At 37.1% G+C, this 15000-nt stretch overlaps 1 protein-coding gene across 1 annotated transcript in view; it reads right to left on the bottom strand.

Annotated features, from left to right (window-relative positions):
- LOC136825620 (uncharacterized) overlaps positions 1-15000 on the bottom strand; it is a 30753-nt gene that overhangs the window by 1205 nt on the left and 14548 nt on the right. The window contains exon 2 of the mRNA XM_067082208.1: positions 1-347. This exon is cut by the window's left edge and continues 1205 nt beyond it. Coding sequence (XP_066938309.1) covers positions 1-347 — 347 coding nt within the window. The remainder of the gene's footprint in view (positions 348-15000) is intronic.

Here is a 15000-nt window from a genome sequence, read left to right as displayed (position 1 = left end):
GCAGTGGAGTCGGTGGTGGTAGCAGGGATGATGATGGCAGTGTAGTTGATAGTGATAGCTGGGTTGATGATGGCAGTGGAGTTGGTGTTGGCAGTTGGGTTGATGATGGCAGCAGAGTTGGTGTTGGCAGCTGGGTTGATGATGGCAGTGGAGTCGGTGGTGGCAGCTGGGTTGATGATGGCAGCAGAATTGGTGATGCCAGCTGGGTTGATGATGGCATTGGGGTTGGTGGTGGTACTTGTTGCCCCACAACTGGGCGTGACCTTGTGTGGCGGTTGATCATCCTACAAACGGAATTGGTTGACATATTGAATACCTCAGCAACAAGGTCGTATGGTCCTTCTGATCTGCAATGATAAAGAACAACCATTTTAATCAAGTTTACTCTTGATGGATCTCTGAAGGTTCAAGGCATATTGTGATGGGTCGTTTTACCACCACTACAATACACTTGTATAATTATCCAATACTAGTATTCACTAACCAGAATACGAAATTCACAGTAAGTGAAATCGTATCACAAGACTATCAACCAATGTGTGCAAAACCAATTTTGAGGGTGAAAATAAACACTAAGAAAAATAACTTAATTTTAATACATGAAGATATAGACAGACATGACGCCTGAACCACTAAATACAATAATTATAATGAAAAAACAATTACGCTTAATATATAAAGAAAACACTTACCCAATTAATAAATAGAAAAACAACACATTCAAACGCAATATGGAGGGGGCCCAGAAAGGAGGAGAAGTTCAAAAAGAATGAATAACCTAACCAAAATACAGCACTAAAGTATTTAGAGGTGGTCCTTGTAACAAAGCCGTGATCTGGTTAAACTAAGAATCTCCACGTCTGGAGATTGAGACAGGGTGATGTCCAATTATGGGCCCAACTACGGCGCTGGCCTATACCTCCACCAATTCACAGGCCGTGATCCAACTGAGGCGTCTTGCTCAGCATACAAACTAAAGTCCAAATACCGTACCGTTGGACAGAGAGGTCCCCTTGGCTATGGTAACTGAACCAAGGGCGTAGCAGGATAATAAATGAATAAATCCTCCAGCTGCTGAAGGTAGTGGATCCAAAATAATCCTAAGTTCAGGATGCCAAAAACGTAGCAGTCAACAACAGCGGCCAAAATCAAGAAGAAACACCCAGGTCAAGGTTCAGAACACAATTGTCCACCACTTCCTTCGGGACGTTGACAACCCCTCGGCCTCCTGGGGCGGAGGGGGTGGGGGAGCTGGGGAGAAAAGCCGTACACCCTCAAAACATGAAAGACAAAACGGTCGTTAGTGAAAACGTAAACACAAGAACCACCAGAGGAGGAAAACTAGCTAATACATTGTGACAATAATTTAACATTTAAAATTAAAGCTAAGACTAATCCACTAATTAAATAATGACAACAAGATGACACATATAATTGACAGTCTTAGTATATTGCAGTGTCCTTTCATTCCATTATGAGAATCCTTTCCTTGAGGGGACCGGCTGGGTAAAATTTTTTTATTTTTTTACGGCAGGAATAGGATTCATAGCCTATTTTGATAACAGATAGTGGCCACCTGCTGTGGAAGAAATTTTTGTTCAGCGAATTTTGGTTTTGCGATGCCATAATTTTTTCCAAGAAAAATTGCCATTTTCAAACTCTTCTGTTTTGCTATTTACTGTGAGTTCATGAAATCTATTTGTGTAATACAAATAGGTTCAGAGTTACAAGAATTTAATCTGACTTTTTAGGAGTAGTTATTTTTTTTCAGTTATGAGTTCTTTTCCTTTATTTCCAATTTTTTCCACTTAAAGAAAAAGTGGGAAACAGGAAAAAAAACCCATAACTCGGAAAATGATAACTATTCTCTAAAAGTCAAATCAGATTATTGTAGCTCTGAACCACACCTATTTCTCATGTACATTTCATGAAATCACAGTAAATAGCAAAAAAGAGATAGAGTTTGAAAATGGCCATTTTGAGAAAAAAACTATGGCACCGCTAAACTAAAATTCAATGAACAAAACGCATTTCCACAGCAGATGGCCATTATTGCATCTATCAAATAGGTAATCAATCAAATTCCTGTCACTAAAGAAAAAAGTTACCCAGCCGGTCCCCGTTCATTAGCTGATAAACAGGCGGCCAATCAAACAGCCCTATGGGATAGGGTGGGGCACGATCGTGGGGTGGGGTGGGATGAGAGTGACGTGGTAGTGGGGTAGGGTTGCTTTAGATTGGGCCATTACAGGTGTTATTTTTATGGATTTTGATGAGTATGGATAAAATAAGACGACATAGCTTTTGTTTTCTTAATTGCAACGCAACGCCATGGATTGTCATAAAACTGATCATACAGCATTAAAAATGGTTGCACCGTTTGGATTAGGTAACGACATTTAGCATATCCCTCTCTGCTTCGGAACGAAACCTTATTACCCCTATCCAGCATTGCCATTCGTACAATAATCATCTTACATGTACGATAATTGGAGGTCTTAGATGATAAAAATGCTGACATTTTCTGTCATGTACGATAATTTTGGAAATTGTAACTATGCAATAAAAAGCATAAATTACCCTAATTTAAACCCATTTTAAGAGAAAATACCTAAAAAACCGACCAGTTTCAAGGTGTGTATGATAATAATCAGAAAATACGATAATTTTGAGGCTGATGTACGATAATTTATGGATGAAAATCTGGCAACTATGGTCCTTTCCAAAGGTTCATGAGCCCTTTCGCTAACAAAAGGGGTCCCATTACTTTTGGGTCATACCAAGAATAAAGACGCAAACTTCCTTAACAGTATACTTGCAACTCAGTAATCATTTCCAGCGTTTTGTTAATGTACTCTCTAAAAACTGCATTGCCAAACGTCCGATTAACTAAATGTTAATAATTTGACATCTTATCCAAAATATGAAAAAAAATTACACCCCCCCCTCCCCTGAGGCCAAGTAATTTAAATAGCGAATTAAAAACTTCACAGGACAGTTTGTTGGTAGCAACAATAATTTTTCCCTCTTTCTCAAGGGGGCTTCACATAATGCAAGAAAAATAATGAATATATATATATATATATATATATATATATATATATATATATATATATATATATATATATATATAAATTAAAATAAAAACAATGCAAAACCAACTTCAAAATTTTTGCCCTCTACAATAAAAAATTTCGCTGGATATGCAATGAATATTTTTGCCTCTTGAGTTTTTTTCGATAAAATCTTGGGATAATGCCTTTTTCTATCATGTAGCATATAATTGTCCAGACCTTATAGATCCATTTGTGTCTAAAGTACGCCTTGCAGAATTTATTCTCTGGACAACTTCGGTGTTGATGCCTTTGCTTGTCCGATACACCGTTTTAAGGATAGAAGGAAAAATAACAAAGTATAAATTATCTAAGAGGATGTTTCCCCCGTAATTAAGAATACGCAAGAGTGCTAATGTGGCATCTGCTTGATTTTATGCTAGACATTCTTGTAAACACAATGAAAAGGAATCTGAAATTTTCAGAAAACCTTATTTTATTTTAAGCTAAATATAATTTTGCCTCTTGGCAACTCCATTACAGGGTGGGAAACTGTAAAGACGATACCTTTATACCTATTCAGGCTAATCTCAAACGATTGTTTTCTTGCTCTTCTTAAAGACGTTGAAGAGTCGCAATATGAGCATTTTACGGCAACCTTGCGGACAATTGCTCATTATGTTGGCTTTTTAAAATGCTATTATATTCAGGTGAATACGAATACAGCAAAACACAAATGCTCCCGCTAACGTTGCTTCCTGTCAAAGGTCTCCGAATCTGACTTGACACCCTTGCTCATAGACTAATCAGTGTTCAGGTGACAAATTGATAATTTCTTTGAATTGATTGCTTAGGATATAATCTCAACTTACTAAGACCAGATATAAATTCATTCTTAAACAGCATCGGCTCAGTATCCTTAAATCCCATCGAGTATCAATATATTTTAGTGTACGCACGGGGTCATCCATGAATGGGAGGTGGGGCAAAGGTAAACGTCAGTCATACGTCATGATCCACACTTCACACCTGAGCCGTCTTAGCGGCTGAGTTGCCTATTGTCATATTAATGACTATACCTTCACCCAGCTTATTCTAATGATGTATCGATATAAATTTCATCAACGAGAGGGAGTACATACCTTATTGTATTTTTCCTAAATAGGGGAAGGTCTAAAACGAACTGTTTTACAATGCCATGTCAATCAGCAATGTAGTTTATATGTAATTACAATAATACGATAAGACACGGGCGTTGAAATGCTTAGGGTAGGTACATAATTCACTGCTTAGTTCAGCAGAGGCATACTGATTTTAGGGTATGATCCCCAACCTTTATACTTTCCTCGTCTAGTTACGGAATCGAACTCCGGTTATTCAGTTTGTGAACTGAATGCTCTGGCACTGCGCTACTAGATCAGAGAGAGAGAGAGAGAGAGAGAGAGAGAGAGAGAGAGAGAGAGAGAGAGAGAGAGAGATCGCTGTACTTGCATATAAATTCTTACTCAACCTAATTTTATCTGATGGTTTGTTCTACAAAGTAGCCTAATAAGAGTTTTTATATATTTGTAAAAAAATATGCCGATGACCTGCTGCCATCCCCCGCTCCCCCATCCACCCCCAAAATCCACCAACCCACTCCAGAATCATAAGATGACTGCGTAAAGGTGATGTGAACTACTCGCTGGCGCAGTCACATAAACAAGAAAACGACAAAAGTCAGATTCTTTTGTGGTGGAGAAAACCTAAACAAAAGCGAAAGCAATTTTCGCACACGCTTCCTCCTTCCTTTCTCCTTTACGTATTCCCCGTCCCTTCCCTCAAACACTTTTCCATGAGTCGCATCGCGAAAGTAAATGTCTCCGGAAAGTATCCCAGCGGGGAATTATCACCGAAGGGGAATTTTTTAAAATGATGAACGGATCGGAACCCGAGCCATTTATCACTTAAAAAAAATTCCCCTTCGGTGATCATTCCCCATCGGGGATATTCCCGAAGTAGCGTGAATTGGATATTAAGCGACTTTTGAAGCTTCATGAATGTATATAAATCACGGTGTGGTAAAAATTTCATATATATATATATATATATATATATATATATATATATATATATATATATATATATATATATATATATATATATATATATATATATATATATATACATATATATGTGTGTGTGTGTGTACATATATACACGCATAATTTGTATACAGTGTGCGTGTAATAAGTTATCAAACTGCACGAGACAAATATATACGTACATAACCATTTGAAAGGTGAAAATTTCAGACCAGCTACCAACTCTTTCGCGTATCATGTACACTTCTTGAGGGGTACTTTGGAGTACTCTATGCCCCAAAGAAGACTTCGTGATACTCGAAAGTACTTGGTACTTGGTCTTTAATTTTCACCTTTCAAATGGTTATCTACGTATATATTTGTCACGTGCAGTTTCGTGACATATTACACACACACACACAAACAAACACACACACACACACACACACACACATATATATATATATATATATATATATATATATATATGTATGTATGTATGTGTGTGTGTTTGCGTTTGCATATGTCTATATATTATATATATGCATATATACGTACATACATACATACATACATACATATATATATTTATATATACATATACATAGCAGCTTTGACCCTCCCTCCTGCGATCATGGAACATCACTAACTATGAGGCAGAACTACTGGGGTTCTGATGACCATAACGTATCCCCTTTGCCCAAAGTCAACCGGTGGTCTGGTGAGCGTTAGCTGCCAAGGACACTTCCCGTGCATTTTCATGCCTAACATATGAAGGCCTCTTATTTACTTCTCTCCTGCATACGAAATGTGCATTCAGACATTTTTTTATGCGTTAACAGGGTGTGATTTTATGCAATGTTTCCACTCGGGACAGATTGAGAATGTTCTCTTCATTATCGTCGAGTCGTTGATGACAAACACAACGTATCTGTTGAGGAATGCAGCTTACCAGGTGATGGAAGGATTGACAAGCCTCGGGCGGTAGTTATGATTGCTTATCTGTACGTCACAGTGAATAGATTACTCTCGAGATAAAGGCGTCATTAACAAGGAAAAATACGATAAAAGGGAGATGAAATTCTAATCTGCTTAGTGATAGAGAGGTATCAAAAGATGCATAAAAAAGGGCTAGGTGCGTCATACTGAAAGAGAGAATGTGTCGCTTGTGGGGAGAGAGAGAGAGAGAGAGAGAGAGAGAGAGAGAGATTGTTAGTTTGGACTTTTGAGGGCAAAAACTTCTGAATATCGCAAAAACAATCTTATCAATGCAAATAAAAAAATAAAGGTACCGAAACAGCGATAATTAAAGTTATATATATATATATATATATATATATATATATATATATATATATATATATATATATATATATATATATACATATATATATTACATACTACAATGTAATTTATATATATATATATATATATATATATATATATATATATATATATATATATATATATATATAGTTGCTTCTGTTGTGAAATTATCCTTTTTTTGATTTATGGTAATTAACAGAATGAATATGGGTCAGGGCCATCTAAATTTTGCTTAATTGTGAAGAAAAAGAGGCGAAGGAAATCCATAACGAAAGTAGTAACAAATCCAGAGAAAATCTGGCAAAACTTTAGCTGGAATCGATCTATACTACAGTAAAACATTTCCAAAAAACATCTCGGCAACTTGTCGCATACATGTCACAAACAGTCTGTAAACAAAACAAACTTTGCCAAATGCTAGATATGCATAAGAAGAAGCACTGGTTAGAACCACTAATATGTCACTGACTAGTGGTCAACCTGTTTGTGATATATATGGAATAAGTTCTCGACGTGTTTGTGACACGTTTACATGCAGTGAGGACAAACCCTGAGGAGGTGGGTTTGTGTCCGTCATCCAGGCTATCTATGTGTTCTGATTAACGTGCGAATCCAAAAAACCAATAGTTGACAGTGAACTGAATTGAACTGAATGTAGAATTTAGTCCAAAGGCCAAGCACTGGGGCCTATGAGGTCATTCACCGCTGAAACGGAAATTGACAGTTAAAGGTTTGAAAGGTGTAACAGGAGGAAAACCTCAAAGCAGTCGCTCTATGAGTCACTTATTAGGAGAGGGTGGAAAGTAAGATGGAAGAAAGAGAATATGAAAGGAGGTACAGTAAAAAGAACGAAAGGGGTTGCAGCTAGGGGCCGAAGGCATTACGCTGCAAAGAACCTTAAGTAATGCCTACAGTGCACTGCATGAGGTGCACCGACGGCACTACCCCCTACGGGGAATAGTAGACAGCGATACATTGCTGGAAATGTGAAACTAAAGGCTGTGCTTAGAGGCCTTTAGAGGCTGATCCACAGGAAGAGTTTCCAAGCGCCGAAAAATTTAAATAATGAGATGGATGTCTACAGGAGTTTTGGTGTAATTCATTTTGTTCCCAGAGAGTTTCATTTACCTATGTTTAATTATGGCTTTCGTGAATAAGTCAACTCAATCCTTGTAAAGTGACACCTCTATTTATCCTAAGTATGAGATGTATAGAGGATACTGAGCGTTCCCAAATCATGCAAAGGAAATAAAGACTACCGTTCACTAAGAGGCATATTGTGAAGAAGACATCGATTACTGGGTTTTTCTATAACGCGAAACTTGGCTTTTTCACCTCACCTAGCATCCAGAAGGATGCGAAAAGTCATACATTTTTTGGGGCTCATCCTCAATGACTTAAAAATTAGAATGGGAAAGATATAGGGAAAATCAGTATGTAACTTTTCATCATTTTGCATAATTCTCACTGGTCTACTACGCTTTAAATAGACAGTTTATTGACAAGAGTGTGGGTGGGGAAAAAACATGGACAATTATTAGTTTTATCATATCTACAGTAAAGTGAGATAAGGTTTCATCTCATTTTACCGTGGATATGATCTAATTGATAATTTTCCTTGTTTTCCTCCTCTCTTACTCTTCTATGTAAATAAACGGTTTAAGATGAGCAGAGTAAACCTGAGAGAATGTCGGACTCAGATTTTGAATAATGTTTTTTTCACTATCTTTTTTTACTTCTTCTTAACTTTGCATATTTCTCAGTTCTCTCGCATTTCCCCATGTACCCCAAACTCACCTTTTTCCATCTTTTCTCAAAATTCTCATAATAGGAAACTGATCCGCACAACCTCTTCATTGTCTAAATGTACACTACTCTACCCCTAGCAAGTCCTCGGTCATCTATCATACTTTCTGGATCAAAATACTACCTTACATCTTTTTTGTTGTACAAATTAATATTGTGTTAATATAGTCTTAAAGTAAAGTCCATCACCTTTACACTCATATGAGGAGAATAATTCCTCTATTTTGTCCTTCGAAACCTTTCTTCCGAACAGAAATACCTTGCACAGTCTTATCAGCCAGTAAGTCAGGATTTTACCACTTTACCACATAATCTCATTTGTGATCCCATCTACGCTTACCTACTGTTCTTCAGTTCATCAATCTTTTAGTTGTCCCTCCTATAACCTCAACAATCTCCCTCACAATCATTCTTGAATAGGTTTTGCTCGGAACCCTTAATTCCACTGCTGCATCATTCAGCTCTACTTATATCCTACCTTTAACACTCAACAAATCTTTGAAATGCATATGTCATCGACACAGGAGTGTTAATTCAGGTATTGCATCATAGGTCCTCTTTTGAGGGCAAGAGTAATTTTCGTGTTATGAACTCCATCCATCAACAACTTAGTACCGCCCGTCGTAAAGACTGAATGCAAAGTTAATGAAAAAATATGTAAAGGATAATTAAATTGCCTTCAGTCTGAATAACTCTTACCATCAAATTATCTTCGGCCTCAAAGCAAATGAGTAAGGGAATAATCGGGAATGCCAATGAGTATGAGTGCCTTCCCAATGAAATTGCTCTTTCCAAAAGAAAGGAGAGGAGTGCCTGTTAAATCAGAACACCATTTGTTTATAATAAAAGGCACATGAGAGAGGCAGAATAAGTAAGACCTTTGTACCGGGCATGGCACTCCTGAAGAGTGCTCCTGGCGTTACTCTTTCTCTCTCTTGTATCGCCAGTCTCGTTCTCAAGTTGCGGTGAATGAAATGAACTCCTGAAGGACCTAGACCTCGACAGTGCACCTACGGTAGATGCACCCTAACACACAACCCGTGAAGTAGCCTACTGCAGGTGGTTCAAGAGGCAGGCAGCAAACGCTCGAGGGTAAAAGCGTGAATTTGCTCGAAAAGTGAGCACTGGTGTGCTCTCTCTGTCTGAGCTGTTCCATAGTACTTTTGGTGTTCTGAGAGACTTGGGGGCGGAGTCACTCAGGTTTTGAATGGTCGGGTTTCGCCTTCCTGCTCAACTCGGACAAACATGAAGTTACTTTCCCATAGGACTCCCATTCTTATTTTTATTTATTTTCGGTTTTTAATTGAAAACGCTACATTTTGTTTACACTCCATACTTATTCCTGAATATTTGGCGCAAATTTTCATTGCTTAAATCATTTGATTTCAGGTAATGTATTACTTATTTTATATTGACTGACAAGGAAAAGGGAAAATGCTTAGCTTTACTCACCTGAAGTCTGATAAAGAAGATGGGGGTTGAGGAGGTTTGGGGGTATTTGGCAAATGGAAGGAAATAATGTGGGGACTAAGGAAGGGGGTATGAAGGGAGGCTTCAGAGGCCAGGAATGTTTGCAGTTGGAGCTGGTCTTATGCCAGCACAGGTTCTTAGTCAGGAACAAGACATTTATTTGACAGTCTTAATACCACAATTTATATTGAAAGCTTGCTCCTGTAAGAGGGTTGGATGAGGCAGTGAGACTAAACAACAAAAATTAAGAATGGAGGAAGGATTGGGGAATAAAATGCCTTTGGGAAAGAAAGAAAAAATTCTCTCTCTCTCTCTCTCTCTCTCTCTCTCTCTCTCTCTCTCTCTCTCTCTCTCTCTCTCTCTCTCTCTCACTTATTGTAAGTAAATGGACATTTTCTCCCTGCCTAAACACGCCTGGTAAATGTTTGGAAACCAAATATATTGGGTGAACCAAAAGTAGGTGGACAGTCGGTGGCATTCGTGTTATGTTATATTAAATTCAATAAGTAAATTTATTTAAATTTGATATTTTTTTTTCTTTTCAGATAACCGATAATGGCAAGCAATTTGAATACTGATGCAAGAAAATGGGTGTTAAAAGAGTATTGGAAGTCTCAAAATGCTGAAACCGTTAGAAGGCGATGAATGGAAACATTTGGTCCTGAAGCCCCAAAGAGACAAACCATTTACCGCATTTGTGACAAATTTGATACCACTGGCTCAATTCCTGATGCCCCAAAAAACTTCTTAACTCAGAGCAGTTTGCACAGAGGATCATAAGTAACTTGTTGCCGAGGCATTTTCTCAGTCCCAAAAAGTCAACCAGAAGACCCTTGGCAGAACTGAACATTTCAAAAACCTCTATTATACGAATTCTGAAATCTATTGGGTGGAAACCTTATCGTCCTCGGCTATTTCATGGCCTATTGGAGGATGACCCAGACAGGCGGCTGCAATTTAGTGAAATCATGCCGAATGAAATTATAGAAAATCTAGTAATTCATATAACATTGTGTGGTCCGATGAAGCTTCTTTCAAATTAACTGGTCTTGTTAACTGACATAATTACATTTACTGGGATAGTGAAAACATGCATTTAACATTAGAACAACTACTAAACCAGCCTGGTGTCACTGTTTTGGGTGTATTTCTATTTCTGGTGTTTTAGGACCAACTTTTTTTTTTTTTTTTGATGGAACAGTCACAGGCGATAAGTATCTCGAAATTCTAATGAAACAAGTTGTTCCACAGTTACAACAACAGGGTAATTCACATGACCTCTATTTCCAACCAGATGGGGTCCTCCACATTATTCAAAAGCAGTCATCCGTGAGATCTCGATGACACATTTCCCAAGAAATGGATTGGCCAAAGAGGACCCATTGATTGGCCAGCACCTTCACCTGAATTTACCCCAATGGATTTTTCTTCTGGGGTGTTCTCAAGGACAAAGTTTGTAGTAAAAACACAAAGTGTTGGTGATTTGAAAAATCACATCAGAGATGCATTTCAAGAAATTATACACAAAGAGACTTGTGCAAAAATGTCTGTCGAAGCGTGAAAGGGAGACTTCAAAGTTGCGCCAATTGTGATGGACAGCAGTTTGAGCACCTGCATTCATTAATAATATTTTCAGTGCCTTTGTATTGTATTATTGTATACAATAAAATTTAATTGTAAATGTAACAATTTTTTAATGAAAACTGAATTGTGTTAATTAATATAACAGTATACGTAATCTCAAAATAAATGTTATCTTCTACTGTCCACCTAGTTTTGATTCACCCTGTATAAATAAATACTTTATGTCAGGAGCTGCGAGATATTACCTGACAATACGTCCTACATCAACTTGTATAAATTTTTTTAGTATTCATTAAATGAAAAAGATAGAGGTAATCTGAAATAAGAGGTTTTCCTTAATCACTGAATGAATAACTGACGTGAGACGCACAATAACATGTACAGTATCTACCTGCCATGTGCACTACTGTATAATGGATGCCTATTAGTCCACACAAAGTCATGTGTATTTAATCTGACCTCTTGATTTTTAATTCTGATTCTTCATTGCTTGAACTTATTTATCCACATTTCAGATGGTTTCTCTCTCTCTCTCTCTCTCTCTCTCTCTCTCTCTCTCTCTCTCTCTCTCTCTCTCTCTCTTTCTCTCGCCGAAAGCTGGGCTGAATAATTTGGGCATGAAATTGCGACTGCTCGCCCTGATTTTTCTGCAAAAAGGTGAAGACTGAATGAACTAGTTTTGGAATTCAATTCTCGTGAATTGATGACTAAGGCGGGCCATTTCAACTGAAAATTTAACATTTCCTTTGGGATTTTAGGTTCTCAGATTAAAGTGACTTATAAAAAAATCTGAGACCATTACGACGCTAGAATTTATTATGACAAGTAGATATTTGCGTACATTCTGGCAATGATGGTAAGTCGTTATCCCTTCTTTACGGTTGGTAGCAAAACATTCACGTCGTCCCTGTATGATTGTACGAAAGCCACAATAAACTCCTACTCTTACTGGTTGTATGGGTTAGTTTCGGGATTAGATTCTCTGGGACATAAGAGCAAGTTACATAAAAACTTCACATTCCAACTTCCAGTCTCCATCTATAGAGTTTGGCCAGATCAGCAAGTCAAAAAATGGTTGGTTAAGTACCTTCACTTGAAACTTCCATCTAGGTGCTGAAGCTCTGTGTTTACTCTTGATCACGGGCATTTTGGTGTGTTCTCTCTCTCTCTCTCTCTCTCTCTCTCTCTCTCTCTCTCTCTCTCTCTCTCTCTCTCTTGTGCAGAGAAACAACTGTCACAATGTATTCCAAGGACTTTGCTATTACGCAACTAATCACAGAATTAAAAAACTGACCTCACTTCAGCCAGATACCTGAACTCTTATTACAATAAAAATTATGACTGAGTACTCTAAAGGTAACAGTGATCCCATAAAAAGCTCATTAATCATGTGAAAAATCTATCTAGCTTTATCAGAATATGTGTGAGATATCAACAATCAAACAAGAAATATACTAGAGTAAAAGGGCATCACTCCATCAAACAACTTTAACTGTTTCCCTGGTCTTAAATCACTTCAGCAAAACTAAAGGAACAAAACATGTTTTTCACTCTGCCTTATGCACACAATTAATCCTATTCACTGGTGGTCAATAAATGAAACACTGTTTTTAAACATTTTAAATTAATTTATTAAATGAAACTAAATCGCAAAACTTTAATTTATCAAGAAATTAAATTAATCAAGCAAAATGTAAACTATCAAGAATTACTCAAGATTTGAAAAGAAAATCTTAGTAAATGAAAATTAAATCAAATAGGCAATGTTAAATTATCAAGAAATATTTAAAATACTAAGTAAATAAATGTTAAATCACCAAAATATAAAATGTGAAAAATCAAGAGATTGCAAACACAAGAACACACAAAAATGCACAAAAGATTTGTCAATGATAATTTCACTAAGGCAAAATTTCCCTAATATACCTTATTATATCATGGTAATGATAAATAAAATTCACTTTACCTTACACAAGCTTGTGAAAACTTTCCCAAAATCACTTGAAATGCAGCTGCTTTAGATTCACAAAACAATTTTTTGTATGGCGCCATTGCTAAATATATACACTTTTCCTACATTCAGATCTCAAAAGCTACGTTTAATATCAATGACCACAAATATTTTACGTTAAAATTTCTCTCTTTTGAAGAACGAGAGGGAGAGAGAGAGAGAGAGAACCAACGCTAGCAGTTTCTGAAATCGGAATAAACAAACTTTAGGATTCCAGCAGGAAATGAAACAACCAGATGATGTCATTAAGGCATTTTGGGAATGAGATACAAGAGAAAATTTTAGAAGAGGAAGATGATGCAAACGACGAGTGCTTTTACCCTCAAAAAGGTGACTCCAACAAAAAATCATATGGGATGCAATTAGAACAATACGTGACCAGAGCATTGCAATCTTAAACATGACACAGTTGCTATGTGCTTCAGTGCAACACTTGTCCATATTTCTCAAAAGGTATGTGTCTTTACCAGAAAATCATATCGGATGCAATCAGAACAATATATGTAACATTGCGAAATCATTCGTCTTCTTCTCATATGAGACAAAGTCTTACGACTTGATTGCTATTCCCGACCTGTCAACACGTGAATCAAAACAAAGCGCTCGCTTATCTTAACTGGTGACAGATGGCACATCTGGTCTATAACTTGTATTTCTCTCTCCCACTACTACACTATTATCAAGAAAGATATTATTAATTCTAAATTACGCTGTCAAGTTATCTAAATCACTAACCCTTTTGAGACCTGACATTACACTACATATGACATTTCAACAATTATTATTATTACACATAACACATGATAAATAGAAGAGTAAATATATCAAAACTATAGGATGATATACATATTACAAGGCAACATCATGAAGCAACGCTATCACTCTTTCTCTTCTATTGACAAGAACTTGAGGGATTAAGGGGGTTTGAAATCCTACCTGTTGAAATATGCATTTACTGACCATATTTTCAGTTGCATACCATCATATTTGTTTCATTTTATTCATAACCATCTTATCACTTCAAATCACTGAATGGCATTTACGGGCTACTCTATATGCAAGAGCCCCTGTTGGCATAAAGCCAACTCGGTCATAAACAACATGTTGTGCAAGTGTGCCCGGCATCGAAATTAATTCATTAGCTCTAGTGCCACCAAATTTTATGCACTCAGTTTGGTAAGTTTCCCTCGCTAAGGGTTCAAACGATCGTTAAATTCTTTATTCAGTTTCATTACCCCACTGTATGCCTTATGTTATACCCAGACTTCTTCCTCACATAAAAAGCCTCCTGTTGTTTGGATTCTTTGACCATTCATGGTATCTTCCCACTGCGGCTCTCTTTCTTCAGCACCTCCAGAGGTTTGACTTTCCTGATCTCTGCTGAGCTCCTCACTGTTGAACAGATATGTGCAGCTCTCATGATATATGCTGTGACTTGTTTTTCATGAAGGCTTCCTAAATCCCATCAACTTTAGCAGTTCTTGCAGGTCAAATTTAGTGATCACTGCAACTACTGAATGAAACAGGAATATTCATATCAGTCATCTCCCCTTTAGAAGGCTTGACTTTTATAATTACTGCCCCACAACGGAACAGGTTAAGAGAGAACGACAAAAAGATCATGGTATGGATATGTGTTGAATATAAAGCTGTCGGAAGCCAGCCAAAATTTACCTAGGAAAAGGTA

Source organism: Macrobrachium rosenbergii, chromosome 39, assembly GCF_040412425.1.
Source record: "Macrobrachium rosenbergii isolate ZJJX-2024 chromosome 39, ASM4041242v1, whole genome shotgun sequence".
NCBI classification, from domain to species: Eukaryota; Metazoa; Arthropoda; class Malacostraca; order Decapoda; family Palaemonidae; genus Macrobrachium; species Macrobrachium rosenbergii.
This window is presented reverse-complemented; position numbering and strand designations above follow the sequence as displayed.